The 24962-nt window shown below is 37.5% G+C and overlaps 3 protein-coding genes across 3 annotated transcripts; 1 reads left to right on the forward strand and 2 right to left on the reverse strand.

Moving 5' to 3' along the window:
- Nucleotides 1-1585: 1585 nt before the first annotated feature.
- On the forward strand, nucleotides 1586-2876 carry LOC126799864 (PLASMODESMATA CALLOSE-BINDING PROTEIN 5-like). Its single transcript, XM_050527127.1, has 3 exons — nucleotides 1586-2032; nucleotides 2181-2208; nucleotides 2498-2876. The coding sequence occupies exons 1-3, from the start codon at nucleotides 1624-1626 to the stop codon at nucleotides 2667-2669; spliced, it is 609 nt and encodes a 202-aa protein (XP_050383084.1). The 5' UTR covers nucleotides 1586-1623; the 3' UTR covers nucleotides 2670-2876.
- A 1539-nt stretch (nucleotides 2877-4415) lies between these two features.
- Nucleotides 4416-5631, reverse strand: LOC126799832 (E3 ubiquitin-protein ligase ATL41-like). Its single transcript, XM_050527087.1, has one exon. The coding sequence runs from the start codon at nucleotides 5475-5477 to the stop codon at nucleotides 4716-4718; it is 762 nt and encodes a 253-aa protein (XP_050383044.1). The 5' UTR covers nucleotides 5478-5631; the 3' UTR covers nucleotides 4416-4715.
- A 13857-nt stretch (nucleotides 5632-19488) lies between these two features.
- On the reverse strand, nucleotides 19489-21826 carry LOC126799477 (transcription factor TCP4-like). Its single transcript, XM_050526683.1, has 2 exons — nucleotides 19886-21826; nucleotides 19489-19801 (listed from the first exon to the last, which is right to left on the reverse strand). The coding sequence occupies exon 1, from the start codon at nucleotides 21026-21028 to the stop codon at nucleotides 19901-19903; it is 1128 nt and encodes a 375-aa protein (XP_050382640.1). The 5' UTR covers nucleotides 21029-21826; the 3' UTR covers nucleotides 19489-19801; nucleotides 19886-19900.
- Nucleotides 21827-24962: the final 3136 nt, after the last annotated feature.

Here is a 24962-nt window from a genome sequence, read left to right on the forward strand (position 1 = left end):
AGAGTTTGAAAATAGCCTTGGAGCGTGGCTATCATTCGGTGGAGGTTGAAGGTGACGCAAAAGTTGATCATTGATGTTGTCAATTGTTCAATTATTTAAGCCTCCTTGGAGATTGTTTGTGATTGTTAGAGATATTAAGGCCCCCGTTGCTCAATTTAGTTGAATTAGCTTCCTACATGTTTTCATGGGAGCAATTTTTTTTATTGATGCTCTAGCTGATCTTGAATATTTTTTGTCAGCTTGTTGGTTTGAGGGAGTTCCTCATGAGGCTTCTAGAGCGCCAATATTTGATGTTGTAAACTCTGAGTGATGTACATGTTTCAAGTTATAATTTCATTTTTTCCTCTTTTAAAAAAAAGTTATCTCTATTTACCTCATAAGGCTTCAGCTGACTTCTATTCTAAGAGGTGGTCTTCTAGTAACTTTGATCCATATATCTTTTTCGCTCAATCTCAACCTGAGTGATGGTGGCGGCACAATGATTTTATGGAGTACCAATGGCCATAATGGTGGTATGCAAGTAAGGATGGCAAGGTCTGGGGCTTACATGCGTAACAATGGGATAAGTGATGGTGGGTTGCTCACTATCCTCGTATTAGAGGAGGAAACGCTAGATATAGGTAGGTCTGTCAATTCTGATACGATCCAATAACACGACTCGAAACCCGCACGAAATAAAACGGGTTGAACTCGCACGATTAGAAAATGGGTTATCGGCGGTTTAACCCGCCATGACTCATTTAATAATCGGGTCAACCATGGGTCAATCCACTAACACGAAATGAACTCGCATGACACAATTAATATAAAATCAAACAAAATTATATATAAAATAAACATATACATGACCAATTTAAAAATAGTCGCATCTTATGCAATATGGTTTTAATAACTCTTTACTTATTTTGAACTAGAATATAAATAATAAGATAAATTAGTTTACTATTTTATTTAAATCTAGGTTTTTATTACTTATTTTATATAAAATTACATGATATATATATTAAATGAGCTAAACGGGTTAAAAAATGGTGATCCGTTTAATAAGTAGGTTGGATTTGAGTTTAATTTTGACACAATTATTAAATATGTTGGGTTTGAGTTTGTATTTTATGAGATGCAAAATATATTGACTCACACGAACCCAACCCGACATGACCAATTGACAACCCTAGATATAGGGTCTCGTCTAACTTCTAAATAATAATTGGTGTGTTAAGTAAAAGATGCGTGGTTTATGAGGATGTGTGAGTAAAATTAATCGAGCGCAGATTAGGATTCTATAACGTTTCAAAAATACAGTCGTAGAGGTACAAATCTCTGTGAAATGCCGAGTCGAACCACTATTTCAGTATTTTGTGAATTTATTTTAATCCATGGAGAAAAAGGAAACACCGAAATATAAAAATGAAAGACAGAGACGAGGATTCCAAGACTTTGTGGAGCAGTCAAGTCAGTAGTAGCTCACTAGCTCTTGCCTCTTGGGTGGCATTCTCACTGTGTCTCAGCTTGTCGATCTCACTCCTCCTCCTCCTTCTATCCTAGCAGTAACGGTCATTTTACCCCTCCATATTCCTCTTCTCCCCTCAATAAATTAACCAAACAACCAAAACGGCTACATTAATGTTCCCCTTCTCTTCTCTTCGCCCTCTAAAAGCCTCAGCAGCCAGTTTCAGCGTTTCACTTCATCGTCCTCCTTTTCCCACCAAAATGCACACACCCTTCATTCTCTCCCTCCTCATCTTCTCTCTCGCCTCCCTCTCCACAGCCCAAAACAGCGTCGTAACGACGGAGCTGTGGTGCGTGGCCAAGAACAACGCCGAGGACGCTGCTCTCCAGTCCGCCCTCGACTGGGCCTGCGGGGCCGGCGGCGCCAACTGCAGCCCTACCCAGCAGGGTGGGCCGTGCTACGACGCTGCCGACATCCAGAACACCGCCTCCTATGCCTTCAACGACTACTTCCTCAAGAACGGCATGACCGACGACAGCTGCAACTTCGATAACACTGCCGCTGTTACCTCTTTGAATCCCAGTTCGTGCCTCCATTACTTGTATCATTTCATCTTCTCCTTTCTTTGTTGGGTTTTCTCCGTTTCATGTTTGGAGAATTGGATCTGTTGTGAGAATGGTGTTTAGATCTCTAACAGAGTAAAGCTTTTGTCTTTTGTTTTCCATTTCAGGTTTTGGTAATTGCAAGATGCCATCCAGGTAAACTAATTGCAATTAGTATTACTCTTAATGTTTTGAGTTCTTGCAATGGGTTTGAACCATTTGGGCAATTTTTGGCACACTAGTAGAAGAGCCTAGATTATTATTCTTAATATTTTTGAGTTCTTGCAATTGGGTTGGGACCATTTGAGCAATCATGATATTATGAGCTTGTCACTTTTGTAGAATAACATAGAGATCACTTACTTATTGTCATGGTAAAAACAGAGTATTGCTCTGTTTGCGTAAGATTTGATATGTAATCAAGTGTTCTATGATGGATGCACAGCTTGTCAGGGAGCAGTAGAAGTTCGAGTTCATCATCAGCATCATATGGGTTGGGGCCTAGTCAAGATCTGAATGGGAGCAACAAAGTTTCTCACAAATTGGTTTTGCTGCCCTTATTTACCAGTCTTCTGCTCATTGCCTCCCATAATACATTGGTAATCTCTTTACCTTGAGCTGAGCTTTTGCTGAACGACACTGAGACCCTTATGATTTTTGGGGTCACATTAGTATATCTAGGTTTTAGAGTTAGGATCTCTAAAATCGTGCAATAGATCGATTACTTGGCTTCTGTTTATCTGTTTGAGCTTTGTAATTTTGATGGTCACAAATCAAGTAGTGAATATTTTGTCTTGCAGTAACTAGCAATCGGTATTGAAGAAGCCAATTTTGTCTGAATTAATCTTCATGCAATATAATTTTCCTGGCTTCTCAGTTTCAATAGTGTTCTTTGAAGATTAAGTTGGTAAAACAAACTAATCAATGACCGGGCTTAGATCCGATTGCATCATATTTGCATGTTAAAACTTTGTCAGAATTAATGTTCTCAACACAAAGGAGAAGCAGTGACATTAAACAAGAAGGTTTCCATGATTCTACAATAACAATAATAAACAAGCTCTTTGTCAAATCTAAAAAGGTTAATGTAAGAAATGCAATCTACCTATGTGGCCTATCAATTTTCATGTTCCGTTTTTGGAGTATTGCAGACCTTTGCACGTTGTACCTGATGAGGTGAATTATGAGAGAGATAAATATATAATGCATGATTCGAAAATACAGCTGTAGATTCTGCATTATATTGCTTCTGAAATTTGGTACTCTACAACAGGACTCATATCCTCACGGGAGCCATAGCTTTTCGGTTCGGTTCTTCAACAGTAGTTCTTTCATGTTCTTCAGTCAGTACTGTACTAGTACTCAGATTTTTCCAGAATGGCTGTTATTCATGGACGTAATGACATTCTTATTAATTTTGAAACTAAAAGGTATCAAAAATATTGATTGCAGCCTGCCGATTCTAAAGAACACCAAATGATACCTAAAATACTCGATTTTCTCTAGTCTAATTGTAATATAAAAACTCGTATCTTAACTTTCTGTACATGCCTTACTGATATCGGGCTTAAATTAAACCTTGAATCCTCACTCCGGTAGCTGTACTCTTATTATAGTCATAAAAGACGCAAATTGAACCTGAAATTGGGAGTTAGCTAGAATTGTCTTAATTTTACTCACCTCCACATTCGAAATCAACTTACTATTCTTCTGTATTAATAAGATCAAACTATTTTAAAGAGTAAATCTGGAACTAGAATCATGTACTTCTACAAGGCATTGCCTAGATTAAATCTGGAAAACTAGAATCTGAATCCAATCTGCTCCATCAATTCCCTCTGATCCCCCCTGAAATGCCCCGGCCAGCGAAGATCCGAATCTGTGCACTGTGACGCACATCTGCGCTGCGCACTACTGTCAAAATCTCAATTCAAGCACTGGAAAGCTTTGTCCGTCCGGTAACATCAACACTACATGTAGCAACATCGACAGTACATGGAACATAAGTGAGGTCAGCTACAGTTGGAGATTGAAGATGGACCATCAGTTCTTCTACTAGTTCTACGACTTTACTATATCTTGGCTAAACTCTATGCGCCCGCGCCCGCGCCCACTTAAATTAATTTTATTAATATCTCAGATCATTGTGATATACAACCTCGATCGTGTTTGATTGAAGAGGAACTTAATTTTATCATGAAAATTGCCACAATCATAGATACATGCATGCATGCACATAAAAGAGGAGCCGGATCAAATCTCTCAGGCAAAACCCAAAAAAATTACTCAATAAAAATCTAAATTGAGCTCGCCAAAAACGAACTTAATCAATTTATACAAAGACCATCTATGTATCTTTTGAGAAAAAAAAAAACAAATCATTGACCACATCCTGTAGCCTCTATTTGCATATACACGCCATCGTGTTCAAGCAAAAGAAGTACTACAAATAACAACCATTTCGAGTTTTCGACTATGCCGCGCACCGCCAAGGGGAGATGTCGACGCCCGAAACATGCAGCCCCATCATACAGAGCTGCCGTCTAGACTATATACGTAACGTACGTACCTCTGAGGTCTCTCAGGAAAATTTATATAATGTGATATACACATACGAACATGTAAACAAAAATTTACGAAACAAGTTCAGTACTGTCACCGACTCACTGTCTCTCTAAATCTTCAAAACCATCTTCTTGACCTGAAGCTTGTACCCTTCTCGAAGATCTATCTCTACTAAGCATTCTCCTGAAAGAGCTACTCATCCTCGAAATGGAACCACTAGTTACTGCTTTACCATCTTCCGAGGTCCCTTCCGCACATGACAACACTGAGTTCACCGGCTCCAACGGTGGAGCCGTCGGTGTTGCGTTTGCCACAGGACCCTCTCGCGGCTCCGGCTGGAGAGCCATACGGGGTTCGGCCTCCGTCCGGCAGATAGGGCACGTTGGGTGCGAGATCAGCCACGTGTCTATGCACACTGCATGGAAGCTGTGCTTACAATTAGGAAGCAACCTCGCTATTTCTTCATCCTCCAGCATGCTCAGACACACGGCGCACTCGACGTCAGCATCGCCGTCCTGACGTCCCACACCGTATACGAAGACGGGTAAGGCGGCGATGACGGAGGGTTCGAGGCCGGTCTTAGGTGTCTCGGCGGTAGAGTGGACACGGGCCACGGTCGAACCCAGGCGGCGTAGGGCGGCAGCTCGGCGAACTGTCTGGCGTCTGAGGACGCATCTTGCGTAGGTATGAAGAAGTATTACAACCACAACCACGACGGATAATGAAATGATGGCGATGAGCATGATCTTGCTGTTCAAATCATTAGGGCTCTTCTGATGCCAGTCATGCCACCCCGGAGGAAACTCATCGTTTTCGTCCAGAAGGCGCATGATCCGATCTGTGTGAGAGGAAGAAGACATGGCTGGTTCTATGGTGCCTCAGACTCGAGACTTCTCTCTAGCTATGAGATGGGGGGAGATATGACTTATGAGAGAAGCAGTGAGAAATGAATGAAGCAAAACTACAACATTTGTTTGAGTGCCTGAAGCTTTGGATCTTGCCTTGGTTTTGGTATTTAATTAGTGTGGGAAGTGGGAACTTGTTAAAAGGGTTATGGCGTATATATGAACATTTGAGTAGTTTAATTTGGAGAAAACAAGAGACGGAAACAAACTAAAGTTTACTGTCTCTTTGATTTCAAGATGGTTGACTGTTGAATGTTGACTTGGTTGTTTCCTCCCAATTCATCAATCTATTTCTCGTAAATTTTCTCTCTCTTTCATTTCAATTACTTGGTTATGTTCTTAGAAGCTAGAAGGTGGGAAAATGCTTGATTATATCATCCTCAATCAAATTGGTAGAAGGTGTTCCTCTAAACAACTACTAGTTGACTGATGGAATGTGCCTAGAGGATTCGCTCTATTATGAGAGATTATTTCCCAGCAAATTAAGCTAGCTGATTAACCTTCTTCCACACGTTTTGGCATGAACCAGTTCAAGTTTATATCTCTTTGTGAACTGAATTTTTGGGTGGACTTTTGAGACAGTTTGGGAAATCAGCAATATATCATTTTCAAGGCACTATCCCAATTCAAGCGGCCGACTACTCATTTTTCTGATCACTCTAAATTATTATTCTTTCATTTAAATTAATTTTTTTAATAAAAATGGGGAAAGCAATGGACACAATGCTCACATGGAGGGTTGGTAAAAGACGGCAACGGAAGTTTAAGATTCAATTGCCTTTCTCTTTGGCCAATATTAAAAAAGAAATACCAAACCCAAAAAAATAGTACAAGGTATGAATCGACGGCCTGACCATGAGACTAATTAGTTACATTCTATGCTCGATCTGCATGTCATCATATTATTCATCGATGATTTGATATTTCCTACACATGTATTTGGTAACCTACCAAAACCATAAAAACAGCAAGAAATTGAGGATAACGTATAAACTTCCGGCAACGAGGGCGTTATGATGTATAAAATATGTCACAATAGTTGTCAAATTTGAAGTTAAGGTGCGCTAAGCCAATTTTCTTCATTGTTAGTAAATGCCGTTGAAAATAGTGGTAGAGTACGTGGTAATGTTTTTGCCTGGTTTATTCAAACTCTTTGTTCATCATCTAAAATAACAATACTTCCAAGACCTGGCTAGCTAGCATTTAGTTTCAAACGTAAAACCAGGGAGATAGACTCCTGATGTGGTTTGATTCAATGGGCTTACAACATAACGTAGAAACGGGGGATTACCCACTTCCCAGGTTTTTCAGACTGATGACTTGAACATGTGAATGATGCTATGATATTGTTTGATGCGTTGTTCAGAGTCAAGTAAGGAGACTTTTTAGTGTTAAATGGTCTTTCGTGAAAGCTCTTTGGTCAAATAAAACGCAGGAAAGTCTGCAATTTTGATCTCAAACTCTGACTTGGTAAACAAGCCCTTGACGACCGGGGAGATGTGTAATGTGTTCATTATGTGCAGTGTGCTTTTCATATGAAGTGCGAAACTGGTCTGCGTGACGATGCAGGGAAGGTGTTTGATGAAATGCCTGAGAGAAACCTTGCCACGTGCTTGACCAGCAGCCGGTGAGCTCTGTGCTTTCCACTTTGCTTGCAGTCACTGGCAGGTACCAAGAAGCCTACTGTAGTATAATGCCATTTCTGTCCGTACAAAGTTCTGCCGAGTATGTTACTTCTTTCGTAGCAGAAGACAACCATAGAAACTGTGTGTTGTATGAGTGTATAACTAAAGTACCTTCAGAACACTAATGCTGGAGGACCTAATTTTTCACCCACATCATTGCGCATAAATTAGATGTAAAAAGAAGCAAAGTAGGATGTGGTTCCTTTAACATTATTCATATCCTAGAATCCAAGATGCTGTGGTTTTGATATTTAACTACAGAATGACAAGGAAATTGGGAAGGCAATTAAACTGTGTGTTTGCTTTCATTATATTTCCTTTGCCTCCTTCATTTTAGCAAATGTGTTATATATATGACAATTGACCGATGCAGGTGGGAAGAATTCATTCTTGTGAGAAAGGAGATGAAACAAAGGGTGAAGGCTACAGTTGGATTGCAGTAAAAAATGCAGTCCACATCTTCCAAGCAAAGGTGACCTCCCATGAAATGAAGTCTGACATTCAGGCAATGCTGATATATTGAAGGAGAAAGCTGGGTACGTTCCCAACGCCAGTTTTGCTCTGTTTATTGTATTAGAAGAAGATAAAGTTCATAAGTTTAGTACTACGGTGAGATAATTGTCCTTGCCTTAGGCCTGATAGCTCACCCTTCTGGGTTGCCTATAAGGGTTGACAAAAAGCTTAGGACCTGTGAAGATTTCCATGGTTCATCAAATTCAAATTAGGTACTGTCGACAGAGAAATTGTTATCAGAGATAACAACCGTTTTCATTGCTTATTGAAGGTCATTGCTCCTGTAGAGATTATTCGTGACTAACGTATAAGATTACAAAGCTTAATTTTTGTGCATCCAAATGTTGTGATGATGATTCATGATATATCACCCTATAAGGTGTTTTCGGATGGAGAAAGGCAATTGAAACTTAGCATTATACAATTCTAATCATTTCACTTTTGAGTTTGGTTTAATTGGCCCTTGAACTCAGATTTTTTTTTTGGTCAAAAAAAAAAGAGGTGCAAGAAACATTGGAAATTGGAGCGGTAGATTTGCATCTTCACTACCAAAAAATAGGTATCATTTCATCCAAGTGGGAACTCTCTACTTTACAGTAAAATTTCATCCACAACCACTGGGTCTCTGTCTAGCCAGCTACAATCATTGCAGAGCCTTCCAACCCAGAATATCCCAAAGCTTTTGCTAGCTCTTATGCTTGCAGTCTCTTGTTCTGCCAAAAGGTTAGATTTCAACCTGTATATATCTGTTTTTGTATTGTTGATGCAAATGAACTGATTGGCTACAGATTTGGTTTTTAAATGGGATTACTGATCCATTATAAGCTAAGTGATTGTGCGCCAATTAGGAATGGTTCTTCTTTATTTCTATGTACATTGAATGATATTTTTACATGGGACATGAGTTTTCCACAATGAATTTTGCAATTGAAGATTATACGCTTCAATATATGGATAATGCAATTGAAATTTAAAATTTTAAAATGATTTTGAATATAAGGCATAAGGGGAATGTGTTTTCCCTCCTTTTTTTTTGTGACGAGTCCAAGTAAGTACTTGTTGTTATAAGGGAGAATAAGGGGTTTTGAGTTGAATTCTTGTTGTTATAATATTTGAATTCATGTCTATTGATATTGGTATTGGAAGAATTTGGGCACTGAATTAAGCCTCTTCAAACCAGATGAAAGACTTTTAATTCTGTGCTGGCTATTACAGTTTTCATTACATGTAATTTAGATCTGGTCTGCTTGATTCTTGTTTTGTTCTATTTTATTCTTTAATTTTTTTTTTGTGTAAATGAGAAGGAATTAAGGGAATAGCTATTTCCGGAACAGAATTGTACCACACTTCACAGGCTGCTGATTCTGACAAGTCAACTGCAGTTTCTGCAATTTTGTTAAAGGAAAATAAGATAAATCTGAGGTTTTCAATAGCTTTGCATCTAAAGTGAAATGCATAGATTAACCTTGATATCCCTCTGTGAGGAACAATTAACTAGGAAATTTGAGGTCATATGTGTTTTTTGTTTCGTTGTCTGTGTTCTGGATTCAGTTTACTTTAACTTCTTTATGTTTTGTTGTTCTGCAAATCATGATACTTGGGATTGTTTCTCCTTTTGTTCCTCACCTGTTCGTGATTTAAGCTTTCTATACAAAATACTAGTTTTCTTTTTCGTTTTATTTGAGATGGATTAAAAAAAAGTTGATATTGAAAAAGTTTATGTTAGATAGGTTTAAATCTAATAAGAGTATGAAATATACTTCAAAAATTATGATCTGAATGAGGCATTGGGAGTGAAGTGCTTCCATACTGTATTCCACTGGTGAACATAGATTAAGAATCTTGGTTTGCAGAAAATGATGACCAATTTCTCATGATTGAGAAAGTTCCAATTGGCAGAAAAAATTAGAGGATGATCTTCATTTAACTGGTGGAATATATTTCCAACACAATAACTATCAGTGAAAGTTCATATGGGATAATATGGTTGTGCAATAGTTTTAGTTGTTAATAAATCAACTTGCTGGGTATTGAATTTCAATAGCATGTTAATCAATTCATGAATATGTTACATGGTGCCACAGATGAGTACGTTGTGTGTGTTAGTGCCGAACAAAGGAGTTGAATTATCTGCTAGGAGGATGAGTCTGGTACGGAGTTGAATGCGTTTCCAGCTCTTGACAAAGATTAACTAAAACTAATACTAGCTTGATAAGTAACTATTTTACTACCATTTGGATTTTCTGATTCAGTTGGTTGATAGTCCTATACTCTTGGTTCGATCACTTATTTTCTGAATTAGTATGAATATTTGCAAACAAAAATACTCGTTTTTATATAATTTGGTTCAGACGTATGATACAAAGGATGTAGGGGAGCAGACTAACGTTTTATTGATTGAATGAATGAGATTTAGGATATATGGACAGGGATACAACTTAAAACACATCAGAACTTTGTAAATTAGCACCAGCTTGTACGTGAACTCGTGAACGACGTAGTAATCTACTCTACCAAGTGAAACTGATTTATAAATTAACTTCCACCACAACCTCCACAGCCTCCACCACCGCAACCACCCCCATCACAACCAGAGCTAACTACGCTACAACCACCACCTCCTGTAGTACTTTTTCTTTTTACCGCCACTGGTATTCTTCTTTTTCTTTTGGCCAAGGCCACCACTATTCTTCTGTTTCTTTTGGTTGAGGTCACCACTATTCTTAGTGTTGTTTTCTTTCTTCTTGCCAGAGGAATCACCGCAAGCAACGATTACGAATGATGTGACTAAGAGGGACATTAAGATCATCACGCAGTAGGAGAACACAGAACTACTAAGCAAGAGACCACCTACATGACTAGAATTATCAGCTACAGCAGCAATTATCACCTACATGCGAGCGACTATTTTAATTTTACGAGCTCTGAGTGTAAATATTGTTGAAATATGAACTGAGGAGAAAGATGAAGATGATGTTGGAGAATTTTCCAATTGTATTTCATTTGTGTTTGATTCAAATTACAAGAGAAGGCTAAATAGCCAAAGAACAGCAAAAAGCTAACAACACCTAACAACTCTAATCCTAATATGGAACATCTACTAAGAGAAAGTCTAACCCTATGACTAAGCAATTTTAATCACCGGAAAATGAGGAGAGTCAGCTTGCGTGACTGTTGGAGGGTAAAATCTCTTCGTTGATCGACTTCGACCTCCAATATAATGTGGATTTGAGCGGAAGTGGATTAAGAATCGTCTAGAACTTTCGAATGTTTGTTGACTTGGCTTGGCGTTGACCGTCATTCAACGTTGCCCCTTGACTGACGATCGTACCCTCAACGACAATTGTGTATTCACCGAGATAAAGAGTGAAGAGGGAGGGGGTACCTGCAAAAGACTCTCTGATGCTCAAGTCAGAACAATACTCAATACTATTTAGAATAGCTCAGATTGAATGAATACCTTGACATCTCTATCTCTCTTTCATAGGTGTAGTTCCATGAGTTGGTGTTGATTGCTACTTCTCCATTGCTCATTTCATCTAATCATCGACAGTTTCAAACTAATTAACCATGGACGGTTATGGTTTATTCAATTCATGACAAACATTTAACCGTCGACAATATGTTGCATTCACTAGTCAACCGTTACGGAACACTTACTCATCGACCGTTTTGGTTTCGCATTAACTTCTTACTGAACATTCATGTCAACTTTCATTTATTCTTCCTTGATCATAATTAATTTGGGAGTCATCATTTTTATAACCCCCACAGTGACTAGCAAGCTGAAAATCTAGAGAGAAATCTCAACCAAAAGAATTTGCACGATCTTGCATTTAATGCAGCAGTTGAGCACCAAACGATGACAAACTGTAGAAATGACTATCTCCTGGTAAACTGAGAACGACATCGAAACAAACAAACTACACCACCTCTACAGGGGGACTACAGCTATGCATAAGGTCCTACATAGATCTGCAACATCACCCCTTCTAATACTCCCCCTCAAGCGCAAGCTAGAGAAAAACGAGAGCCAAACTTGACCAAAAACCGATCAATGAAATTGAGTAGAAGACAAGAGTTTAGTAAACACATATGCTAACTGGTCACAAGACCTAACATATGCAGTAAAAATGATACTAGATTGACCTTGATCATGAAGAAAATGGCAGTCAATTTCAATGTGCTTTGTTCGTTCATGAAACACTAGATTAACTGCGATCGATATGCATTGCAGCTTGATTGTCACAATGAAGTGTGATAGGAAGGGAATTGGATACCAAGGTCACCAAGCAATGTTTTGAGTCATATAAGCTCAGAAACAGTTGATGCCATGGCCATGTACTTTGCCTTTGCACTAGAATGCGCAACTACATGCTGTTTTTTACTTTTTCATGTAACAAGATTACCACCAACAAATATGCAATAGCATGTAGTTGACTTTGATAGTACATTTCAATGCCAAGAAAGTATCTGAGATAGCCAAGATCTTTGATAGAAAAAGCAACATGTAATGTGGACTTGAGAGCTTGAATATCATCTGTATTGTCTCTTGTAATGATAAAATCATCTACATAAATTAGAACCACCAGCTTCCTAGCCTCTTTATTTCGAATAAACAAAGATGAATCACCGGCACCAAATTTAAAACCATGCTTGAATAACACATAACTGAGCTTATAATACCATGCTCTAGGGGACTGCTTAAGACCATAGATAGCTTCATGCAATTTGCACACAAGGCCTGGTTCTTGCTCTTTAGGATGACCAAGTGGAAGCTTCATGAACACCGCTTCCTGAAGTTCACTATGAATAAATGTATTGTTCACATCTATTTGATAAAGAAACCAACCAGAATTAATAGTTACAGACAAGAGAACTCTAATAGTGTTCATCTTGGCTATAGGAGCAAATGTCTCCTTATAATCAACCCCAAATATCTGAGTAAAACCACGCGTCACCAGTCTTGCTTTGCATCTCTCTACCTCACTATTTGAGTGAAATTTGACTTTGTACACCCACCTAGCATCAACAATTTTATGTTTTGTGGTGCTGGAACAATACTCCAAGTTTGATTTTCATCCACGGCATTGAGTTCATCCATCATAGCTTGTCTTCAAATAGGAGATTTATTTGCCTCTGTAAAACTCCTAGGTTAAGTGACTTCACTAACTTTGGTGATAAATGCACAATATTAAGAAGATGCATTAGCTGGAACAACCAATTTGCCAAAAGGATGTCAAGGTTTAAATAGTTCAAAACCTTGAAACCTTGCAGGATGATTCCTAGTCCGAGTAAGATTTTTCCTTGGTACTTGTTGATCTTGAACTTCATGATTGCTATGATCTGAATCATCTAGATTATCATTACACTCTTCATTTGGATGATTTACATTAGTCCCAAAAGGAGAAGCACCAATGTGAGGAAAGTGAGGCATATGTAGACCCTCCTACATGTACCTCTGTAGGCCTATTTTCAAGCATAGACGCATGCATGAGGGCATGCATATCAAATAGCTCCTCCTGAAACAAATCATTCTCATGGCTTTGAAATAAATAATTAAACTCATCAATTCTAACATCTCAAGATACAATGATTTTTCTGAATTAGGATCATATCACTTATATCATTCTGAGATGAAGAATATCCTAGAAAAGCACACTTTAGAGCTCGAGGGTCAAGATTGTCCCGATGATGGGGCTGCACATGAACAAAACAAACTCATCCAAAAATCCTGAGATGATCAAGAACCCTTGAAGGTAATCTATTGATGATATAAGCAACTGTATAAATAGCATTTGACCAAAATATGCTTGGAACATTATCTTGAATCATTATAGCTCTAGTTTTTTTCTTTCAAAAGATCTCTATTTTTTCTTTCTGGAACACCATTCTACTGAGGTGTTCCAACACAGCTAGTCTGATGTAGAATGTCATTTGAACTGAGATGATAAGTCATTGACTTGCATGTATATTATATCTCATTATCAGATCTCAACATACATATGCTTGAGGAAAAAATGGTTTTTAACCAAATTATGGAAATCCTCAAAACTCTTTTTGACCTCATTTTATGTTTCAATAGATAAACAAAGGTGGATCTAGAGTAATGGGAGACTTTCCAATAAGAACCATCTTGTTGAGGACTAGTTGAGGATAAAAGTGATTCGCATACTTTTCGTTTTTATATTTAGATCTTGACTGTTTAGTTTATAGATATATATGAGTAGATCATCCTTGTAAATTTTTGTTCAAATTGAAAATTGTTAAGACATTCATATATATGATTTACTCATTATGAACTTGAATGGATTACCAAATTGGTTGAAAATTTGTACAAGTAATCTAATTATATAGACCTAAAATCTAAATGGTTGAGATGAAAAAATATAAAATAATCGAAAAATATGTTTAATTAATAATTAAATCTTTGGTCCTCAATTAAATTATTGGAAAATCTCTCATATCTCTCCTAGAGTAATCATCAATGAAAATGACATAATATCGATAACCATAAAAAAGATTTCAGTTTGGCAGGTCCCCATACATCAAATTGGATAAGATCAAACTCTTTAGAGGCTTTAGAGCTTGAGTTACGAAAAGCTAATCTAATAAACTTAGATTTGTGACAACTTTCACAATCTGAAATAGGTTTACATAAATTTAGAAATAGATGACACAAAACATAAGTTGAAGGATGAGCTAGACACATATGCCACAGTTGTTGTCGAGTAGATGTCTACGATGCAGTAAGGAAACTCTTTGCAAAAGTTAGGGAAGTTGAAATATAGTACAGGCCATTTAGTAATAATCCCTCACCAATCTTCCTCTTGGTCACTCGATCTTGTAATATGACATTGGTAATTGAGAAAATGACTCAACAATCTAGAAAATGAGTTAATCTCCCAAGTGATAAGAGTTTAAAGGGAAAAGAAGGCACATACATGACACTAGAATATTTATGATCAGAGAAAAGATTCATTTATCTTATTCCTAAGATAGGCACTCTATTCCCATTTGCAACAGACACAAAAGAAGGTTTTTCAAAAGAGCTAAACTCATTTAAACACGAAGAATTATGTATCATATGATGAGTTGTTCTTGAGCCAACAATCCTAAAATCATGATCCTTACTTAGATCAAGAGCAGTAAAAATAGCACAAATGATACATGGAATCTCATCACTAGAAGCCAAGTTACCATCTGCAAGATATACTGTAAGCTTGCCAACCATGGCAGTTGCATCCTCATCACTTACTCCAATTTTATGCTATTGCAAGAAAGCTGCAAATTGATTTATGAGAGTGATAGGTTTGGCAGTGAAGTTCTTTATAGCCTTAGAAGTATCTCCCTCTGCAACATTTGTACTAGGAGCAAAGGACATCTTCATTTTCCCTTTCTGGTTCTTATAATCATTGTTGAACTTCGGCTTCAACTCAGGATATAGAATCCAACATGTCTTTTCCTCATGACCAATTCCAAATCTATCAATGGAAACACAATAAGTGCATTTGAGATCGTACCTTCTTCCCTTATAGGGTCTAGCACTTGAGTTAGAGCTTGAGTTAGCAAAGGCCATTGCTTCATTGTTCTGCTCTACCACCGATACCTCAGCCGTCATCACCTTACTCCTTGTGTCCTCTCTTTGAGTAGTATTACAAACTACTTGCAGAGAGGGAAGCTCAGATGCCATGAGTAAATGGCTCTTCATATCATCATAATTAGAACTTAGATTAGCAAGCAACATAAAATACATTATCCTCTTCAGCCCTTTTCATCAAGATCTTTCTATCAGTAGTGATTAGACGATGCTGGTCCAACTCATTCCGCATAGTCTTCAAGCTTTTAGATATTGCACAAAGGAAGAGTTACCTTACTGCAGCTCAAACATTTATCTTTTGATCTCAAAGATACAAGCAATATTGTTTAAGTCACCATATTGATATTTGACTTTTTTCCAAAGTTTGAGTGAAAACTCAGCATAACCAAAGATCTCACACATCTTTGGTTATATGGAATTTAATATCCAAGCCATCAATAGTCGATCTTGAGCAAACCATGCATCATACTCAGAAGGTGAGGTGGAGGGAATGTTTATCGTGCCATCAATGGAGCTAAGCGGCATTTTTTCCTCCAAGAGCATGCCTCATCTCCCTTGACCAAGATAGATAGTTGAGCTCATTAAGAAGAGTTGCAGTAAGTCGAAGGTTGGTGTTGGAATCATTTACTTCAATTGTAGATGATGCAGAACCTGAAGCGGAATCCTTCTCATTGTCACCTTTAGCCATGATGTACTAGAGTAACAACAAGAGAATGAAGCAATGAAAAAGATGGGAATGGAGTGCAAATGAAGGTCCTAATTAGAAACTTGCTCTGATACCATGTTGAAATATGAACTGAGAAAGAAGAAATGATGTTGGAGAATTTCCCAATTGTATTTCAATTGTGTTTGATTCAAATTACAAGAGAATGCTAAATAGCCAAAGAAAAGCAAAAAGCTAACAAGACCTAACAACTCTAATCCTACTATGGAACAACTACTAAGAGAAAGTCTAACCCTATGACTAAGCAACTTTAATCACCAAAAAATAAGGAGGAGAGTCACCTTGTGTGACCAGTAAGCTGAAAATCCAGAGAGAAATCTCAACTGAAGCAATTTGCACGATCCTACATTTAATGCAACAGTTGAGCACCAAACGACGACAAACTATAGAAACGACCACCTCCTGCTAAACTTAGAACAACATCGAAACGAACAAACGACACCACCTCTTAGGGGGGGGGGGGGTTGCAGCCAGTGTTCGAAATATCAGATATATCGGCCGATATATCGCTGATATTTCGAATCCGATACGATAAGGGCATATCGGTCAAAATTTATCGGTCAATGCAGAAATGATGGTCAACGGTCAAATATCGGTCAAACTTTGATTTTTTTATTTTTCAATTTTTGTTTAATTTTTAAATATTTATTTCCTCTTTTTTTTTTAAAAGCTTATATTTTTTTTTCATTTTTCATATATATTTTTAATTTATATATATTTTAAATATATATGATGAATTTCAAGTCTAAATAATCATTCTTAAATACATATTTTTATTATTAGATGTCGTTCGTGTACTTTAATTGTCACAAAATTAAGTATTTATTTTCTTTAATTTACTTAGTACTGTTTTTAGTTTATTTGGTACATATTGAAGTATTATTTTATAAATTTTATTGAAAATAAGCAAATCCGATAAAACCGATATATCTCTGATATATCGTTTTACCCCTCGACCGATACGATACAGATAAGTGATATTTAGACCAATAAGCAACTTGCAGCTCTGCGTCCAGCTCTGCACAAGGTCATGCATAGCTCTGCAACATCACCCCTTCCAATATAGATCCTAGAGGAATACAGTTTTTATGATCCGATCTCATGCTTTCTCTATGGGATCATTCCACCTACCAACTTCCAGTGATTGATTATTCTATATTAATTTGCAATATCTATCTAGAGAGTAAAACTCAACTGAATAGGCTAGGCGAAACAAATATATCACCACGCGATAAAAGTGAAGAACTGCCCCAGTAGTACATTTGATTGAAAAATAAAAGTAAACACTATAGCAATGAAACACAAAGATGTTCGTTCTAGAGAAAGCATTTCACCTTATGGCAGTAAGTGTGACAAAGCATTTGCTTTTGATGACTGTCACATAATCCCACTTCAATTTTGTGGGAAGAAAGAACATGCTGAGTCACATACTTCTAATTCATTTGACTTTTATAAGAATCTGATGTGCAAATTGTAATGCAAATGTAAATTTGACAACATAAGTAATCCTAAATTGAAATTGTACAGACTGTTTTAATGTCTTTTAGGTCAAAAGACTGTTTCAACATGGAAATTGCACTTGCATTTTGTTATGTTTTTCTTGAAATCACTCCCTCAGCAAAACTATGTTGAAAGCAGAGGAAAATTATACTCTTTTTCATGGGTTTTGGTATACCTCAAACTGATATATGTTGTGTTTGCCACATTTCGTCAAGCAGGTTGTGTGCATAGCAAGAATACACTTATGGGTTCAGGACACTACAGTATAGATAGATCATAGATCCAACAAGTTCACCATTGACAGCATGGTTTGCAGTTTCTGTGGTGGAGAATATGAACTAACACCTCATCTTGTTCTATTGCTAAGAGACTGCCTTTCAATGAGGTTTTGATCGTTCTGACAAATCAACCATATGCTTCTCTTCTTCGTAAGTAGCATAGCGAATAGTCGCAAGTAGCATTTCTAATGTGTATTGCTACTTTGGCCACTTAAGATTTTTGTTACGTTGTCGATGAAGGAGATTCCAATGTTCTGGTAGATGCTGTGAATGAGAAAGCTTACATTAAGGCCATGTTTGTTTCACATATTTGAGGAAGTAGGAAAAGAAGTTTGTTCATTTCCTTTGTTTGGTAACTACAAAATTTGGAAGTGATTTCCTAATACAAGGGAAAATAGGGGGGGGGGGGGGAAGTTGGTTCCACTCATAACCCCAAGAAACTTACTTCCTTCCTAAATAAATTCATTGCATTTATTACTCACAACATATTATTTTATTCCATAAATTACAAGTTTTTTTCACATTTTTTCTACTAACTTCCCTCGTGTCACCAAACACTAGAAAGGAAAGTTCAATTCCTACTCAAGTTCCATTCCCATGGAATTCCAAAGGAACTACTTTCTTTTCCGGATACCAAACGAGACCTAAGAACCTGGTTCGAGATGTTTCTCCTAGTGTGAAACTTTTCTTTTGTTATCATTTGGTACATTCATCAAGAAACTAATTTCATAGTTGATGAATTGGCACATTTGGCTCAACCTTCTTATTCGAGTCAGTCTCCTTATCTCCTCCTATATGGTTTTACTGTCAAGTCCGCAATGTTCCATTTGGATAGGCCAGGAAGGAGAGCAAATAGAGTTTTTGAGTTTTATTGTTCCTTTTATTTTATGTTATCGAAAAGGAAAAAAAAGCTACCATGTTCGTAGGCCAAAAATCTAGTACTACAAGTGAAGGTTTGCAGCTTCACATAAAAGGTTTACTTAATCCATACAACAAAAACCCACATACATACATTTCTAAATTTATCAACTGGAACAAATTTTTACGCCAATTTTTAATGGTCCAAAAGCCAACCAATTTTCTTCAGTTTGCAGTACATTCTTCAATTATCAGAAATGCTCAAATGCATTTGCAAGTAAATTATAGTATCATGCCAACTTCTTGGTGAAATTACCCTTTCCTAGACTTGGTCAATAAAAATTTCACAAGATTAGTACCAAAAGTAAGATATGCATCATTTTCTACAACAGGCAGTATCAGTAACGGCCTTAGGTTATGGAACTATTGTGTAATTCTAAAACTAGATTAAAGATCCACAGTACACTAAATACTAATACTAGTTGAACATGAGTAACTAAACCTTATAAATGAGTGAATCACCCTGTAAAGTAAAGTACAGAGATTTAGATGAAATATAAGCCAAACGGTAGTCTAATCAAGAAACTCCAACACAAATAGCCCAACTATGTACAGTAGATTGATTGACCAAAAAAATGTACAGTAGATTGGTTCTGCTAGATTTTCTCCAGTTTCTTATTGGTGATGTTGAAGCAAAGCATTGACTAAACTAACTAGGTATTGCCAAAAATGAATCAGCCTAGTTCAACCTCTACTCAAAAAGAAAGAGAGAAGATATAGTGGATGATGGATCATAGGCAGTAGAATAAGCAAAAATTCTGGTTCAATGTGTCACATTGATCCCAGTAGTAGCAGTAGTAATCAGAAAAACATGTAGAAACCAAAGTTGAGCCAACAACAGAAGTACAGAACCCCACTCTAAATAAACAATAAAGTCGCATCAAATCAAATATAAAAATAACCAGAGGAACCGAATTTAATACTAAGTAGGAAAACCAAAAGAGAAAAAAAGAATGTTTTGTTTGTTTGAAGTAGTCCAAACCAGATACTCTTGTTCCCGATTGAATCTTCCTTCTTGTTGTTCCTGTCCTCCAATTTGTTGACACCCAAGTTGATACATTCTACAAAACCCAACACCAAAATCCATAAAGTTTAATTCTTTGAATGTGAGAAACAGGGTCTGAATGATAAAGCCAAGAACTTACTGTTGGGTTATTGGATCATGAATGGTGGTTGGAGTTGGGAGAAGAAGTAGAAGATGGGCGATCCGAGAGGTCTGCATCGTCGCTGTGAAGACGCGTGGTGGGAATGCAGAAGACAGGGAGCGCATCAGAGGCAAACCTGGTGCCGAAAATGGAAGAGTGATGAATCGGGTGGTGGTGCTGTGTTCTCTGTGAGGCCATTTGAATCTCATCACTCCAAGAACGAATGGAAGGTGTGAAACTGGACTGAAGGGTACCCCTCTGTGCAAAACCAGCCGAACTCTGCTGCTGCTGCTGCTGCCCCATCAGTTGCTGCTGCGACATGTTGTTGAAGAACAACCCTCCTCCTCCTCCTCTGTTGTTGTTGTTGTTGTTGTTGTTGTTGTTTTCATGGCTGCTGTTGTCACTACTCCACGCCACCATCCTCTGATAAGTAGAAGAGTCGAACCCGGTCGTGGCCGGCACGGCGAAGAGGGTTTGAATCTGGTCGTTGTGATGGTGCTGTGTGGTTTCCTGCTGGGTGTGGTGGATCAAGCCTTGGTCTTGGAAGGAGTGGAGGGAGAGGCCGAGGTCTTGGTTGGGGTTGAGATTAGTAGTTCTCGAGATTATGTCAGATGGGTAGCTCTGGAAATTGATGGTGGAGGCAGCTGAGCTTGTGGGGAAGAAAGACTTCATGGTATCAGCTATAGTGTCGGAATCAAGAGACTGTGGGATGAATGAGCTTGAATCATTGTGATCCGTGCTGTCCCCAATTTGTCTCTGCAGCTGGAAATTGTAACCAGAAGACTCAGATTGCTCATTTGAGATCACCATGTCACTGGTTCCAGCCCCATTTGGAGCTTCACCTTCAACTGCATTAGCAGCAACTACTCCAGTTGGGTGCCAAGGAGGAAGCTCTGCGAGCTTGTCGATGGAGGTTTTCGCCTTCTTGATGAGCCAGTCGACGGCTTTACTAGGCCTGTCGTAGCCCAGCCGATCTTGAACATCGTAGAACTGGATGGCGGTGTGGGCTGACAGCCGGACACGGCGGTCTCTGGGGCCTTTTGCCGTGTAAACCTTGCTGTGCCGGTCTTTCCGGCCGGTGGATCGGACAATGTGACCTCCTTGGACTTGCACAATCTCTCCTCCGACGCTCTTCATGCCCATTCTCCCTCTTGGCTTAGCATGCTCTGTAATTTTGCTGCTGGGTTGTTCTTGGGTTTGCTTGTGGGAGTCTATGAGCTCAGCATGTGTTTGATGCTGGTTTTGAACAAGCTGTAGATATTGTTGTTGTTGATGAAGGTGGAAATGGGGGTTGTTGTATGAATCTAGGTTTTGGTTCTGTGATTCTTGTTGGGGAAGATGCAGATGATTTTTTTGGAGCTCCAGATTTTTTTTTCTTCTTTTGGGTTTTGCTTTTACTGAAATTTTGCTGCTTTGCTTTTTTCTTTGGCTTTCCTTTTACTCTAGCTCTTGTTGCTGTTGCTGCTCCTTGTAGCTCTTCAACTGCAGAACTGTGACAACTCTGATACTCTGCTACACCTGTTCCTGCACCAATCCCAAGAACTCTGCCATTGCAATCTCCAGATTCCTAAACCCAATGATCTCTACTCTACTAGAATCCTGAACCCTCACCTTGAAGCAAAAACAACCCCAGAAACTTGTTCCCTGTTATGATTCTACCAATTTGAACTCATTGGCCCATACCATACAGCACTCAGATGGGTATGTTTTTTTATGTGGGCACCAAACTAAAAGAGGTAAAAAAAACCTATGGAAAATTTAAGTCGTGTTGCTCTGAATCTCAAAGAGGAAGGGCAGAGACTTGAACAATTTTTGCAGGGGAAACCTATTATTTTACCGTCTGCAATGGAAAACTTGAAAGTTTTAAGTGAGAGTTGAGGGGAAAATCAGTGAACGACGGAATGAGTGGTGTGAGGATTGGGAGGTGGGGGAAGAGCTTTGTTGATGCCTCTGCAAAAAGGGTAGCAGAGCTTGGTCAGAGAGACTCACAGAGAAGATTAATAAAAATCTTGGGTCATCTCAGAGCCCCACAAACCACATATATAACAAACCAGGTCCATTTCAAAACAAAAACAAAAAAACAAACCAGGTCATCACAAGTTCACAACCAAAAATTTCAAACAAGTCAAATGTCTAACTCGAACCCAACTCTTCGAGTCCATACTCTCTCTTCCCTCTCTCTCTCTCTCTCTCTCACTTTTGGGAGTGACTTTTTAAGCAGGGTGGTTATTAAAGAGTATTAGGGTAATTAGCCATGATTAGGGCCATGGTTTATAGAGAGGTGCCTCTCAATTGCTACCTTCTTTCTCACACTGCTTTTGAAGGCTTTGATAATGATATCTAACAGCTTTTTCTAGTTACTTTACTATCTGCATTTCTTTATGGCGGTACATGTATGTTTTCACTAAAAATAAACGACAACCGTCTGTGCTTGAGCCCGGACTTGTCACATGCTATGAAGTAGGAAGGAGCTCAAAGGAAATTTCTTCTTCCTAAATGAGCCGAAATTATAATAGGTGAATATTGGCTCCTAAGCCGACTCTTCTGAAGCTTTTTTGTTGGGACTTAACTAAGGAGGAGTCCAGTTTGGTTGATACCATGTTTGATGACACTTACATAACACCTTGTTTTAATTATGGCCTCCTTAAAGATGGTGTTACGGTGGGTTCTCCGATTGGTGCTCTTTTATACACATCGTACGTTCTAAACTATAAACCAAGCAAATTGCTATGTCATGTGTGACACCAAACACGGGTTTATATTAGTACAGCTAAAAGCAAGATAGTCTTAAAAAATAGAAAATTACTTAGTGGTATTAAACCACGTTTGAATTAACGAAAAACTCATTTTTTATATTTTTTTTATACAAATTAAGACTTAAGCTCAAACTCAAAAAATAAGTGAAACAAAACTGAGTAATTAATTAATGCAAAAATATCTAAAATACCATTATTTTCTTGATAATTACTAAATGTCACTCTTAGATCTAACAAACTTATTTCTTCTCATTTTTTATTTTTTTTCCGGCAAATTTAAGTTTTCTGGCTCAACCACCAACAATTTTGAGGTGAGCCAATATATAAAGTTGTTCTTTATGTCATGAGCTTTCATTTAAGTACTATATTGCATATGTTTTGAGAAATTTTGAAATTTTAAATTTTGTTCACTAAAAACCACAGTAGCAGTTAGTTTCTCAGTCGACAATAGCAGGTATATTCCAAGTCGACAGTAGCATGTATCTTCTAAGTCGACAGTAGCAGCTGGATTTTAACTCGACAGTAGCAGTTAGTTTCTATAGTCGACAGTAGCAGTTAGTTTTTATAATCGACAGTAGCAGATAACCTCTCAATTGATGGTAGCAAACACTATGGGTCAAATATGGGTAAAAAAGTAAAATATTTTATGACACGTGACAACTTGCCATCATTTGGTTATTATTTGTAAATTTGGTCTTTATTTGCTCTATCAACTTAAGCGTGAGTTATTTGTAAACTAAATTGTTTTCTACTACTTTTGAGTAGTTTATTATAAAAAAATGTTCTAAAGTAGACTTGAGTACCAAACGTGCACTTAAACTTTAAGCGCGGAAGAGATTAAGAATGCTAATACGCACAAGAACAAGGATGTAAGACTGATTGAGTGCATGTTGTTTTTGTTATTTTAACAAATGGTTGACCCCAAACAATAAAACTCAAATCGCATAAAAGATGTGGATTACTAGTAATGTGGGTGCGTAGAAGGATTTTTAGTTGAAGTGAGGATATGTTGGTGGAAGCAACAATTTCGGACAACACCATTGAGGCATCGTCAGTTGCTACTCGTTACTGCTATGCTTTTTTTTTCTTTTAAATAACAGGCTCTTACGGCTGCCCTAAGGCTTATTTAATGGAGTGTGGATAGAACTCTAAAATCTACTAGAAATAAGATAAAACTCCTAATTTGATTGAATAATAATATGATTGTTGATTGACTTCACATTCGTATAGGATGCTTTTACGATGGTAAAACAAAGCATATGGCAACTAACAACCAAACCTTAAAAACTCATGAGTTAAAATAAAATAAAAATTAAGCTAAAATAAATTAGGAAATATGAATATTAAAATGACATATTTTGGCTGAAATATGAGCTTAAGAGAGCTCACTAAAGTGAGTTTTGACGATCTCGTAATTCTTTTTCCAGAATGTATTATGCGTTTTAAAGGTCATTCTGACCAAAAGATGTTCAAATTTGATTAACATTCTAAAGTATGTGCTTCACTTGAACAACCCGAAAAGTCCAAAACCAAATGTGGCTGGGAATCTCATAACATGTGAATTACCTATCCTCCGATCAATTATCTTTAGTCTACGTTACATCTTCAATTTTACCTTCATCTTACCACGTTGGATTCATTCTCATCCTGCATCATATTCACTTATATTGTGGTGGATTCTAAAATTATATCACAAACTTTATCGCTTGTAAACTCTCCATCTTTTCTATGGTTTAACGCTTGTTTGTATTTCATACCTCCTCCTTCCATCAATATTAGTAGGCCAGCTAGTCAAATATATTATAATTTTTAAGTTTTCATTAATAGTGAGATGGGACAGGGCTAAGCGTGATTTGAACTACTCGTCCCGCATCTCATCCCACTATAATCAAATTGGACATGATTGATGTTTTTAAATTTTAATCTCATCTCATCCCATCTCGGCAAATTTCGGGATGGGATTGGGACAGGTTCATGATTACAAGAATTTATGCATGCCCACCCCTAGATAATACCCTCTATTAATATCTCTAGGTAATTAGTTTTGGTAGGATTTGTAAAAGATGCTACTAATTCCGATTATTTTTGTGAACATTGTGTAATTTTATTTTAATTTATAAGCCCGCTTGCTTGATATAAATATGGTATATTTACCCATAAAATGAGAAATATGTTAACCCTGTTGTAGGGAAATAGAATGATCTACTCATCTAATTGATAATCTCTTTTATATAGAGGTCAAGATTACAATAGAAGTAAATGGTAATTACAATGGTAATTAAGATTACATAATGGTGATTGATCCGTTACATCCGTTGACT

The sequence above is a fragment of the Argentina anserina genome, chromosome 6 (genome assembly GCF_933775445.1).
Source record: "Argentina anserina chromosome 6, drPotAnse1.1, whole genome shotgun sequence".
NCBI classification, from domain to species: Eukaryota; Viridiplantae; Streptophyta; class Magnoliopsida; order Rosales; family Rosaceae; genus Argentina; species Argentina anserina.

Bases quoted from the DNA above. Each gene is read 5' to 3' on its own strand.
- LOC126799864 (XM_050527127.1), top strand. From the start codon at position 1,624: ATGTTCCCCTTCTCTTCTCTTCGCCCTCTAAAAGCCTCAGCAGCCAGT. The intron at 2,033-2,180 runs GTTCGTGCCTCC...TTTCCATTTCAG, and splicing joins TGTTACCTCTTTGAATCCCA to GTTTTGGTAATTGCAAGATG. The intron at 2,209-2,497 runs GTAAACTAATTG...ATGGATGCACAG, and splicing joins AATTGCAAGATGCCATCCAG to CTTGTCAGGGAGCAGTAGAA.
- LOC126799832 (XM_050527087.1), bottom strand. From the start codon at position 5,477: ATGTCTTCTTCCTCTCACACAGATCGGATCATGCGCCTTCTGGACGAA.
- LOC126799477 (XM_050526683.1), bottom strand. From the start codon at position 21,028: ATGGGCATGAAGAGCGTCGGAGGAGAGATTGTGCAAGTCCAAGGAGGT.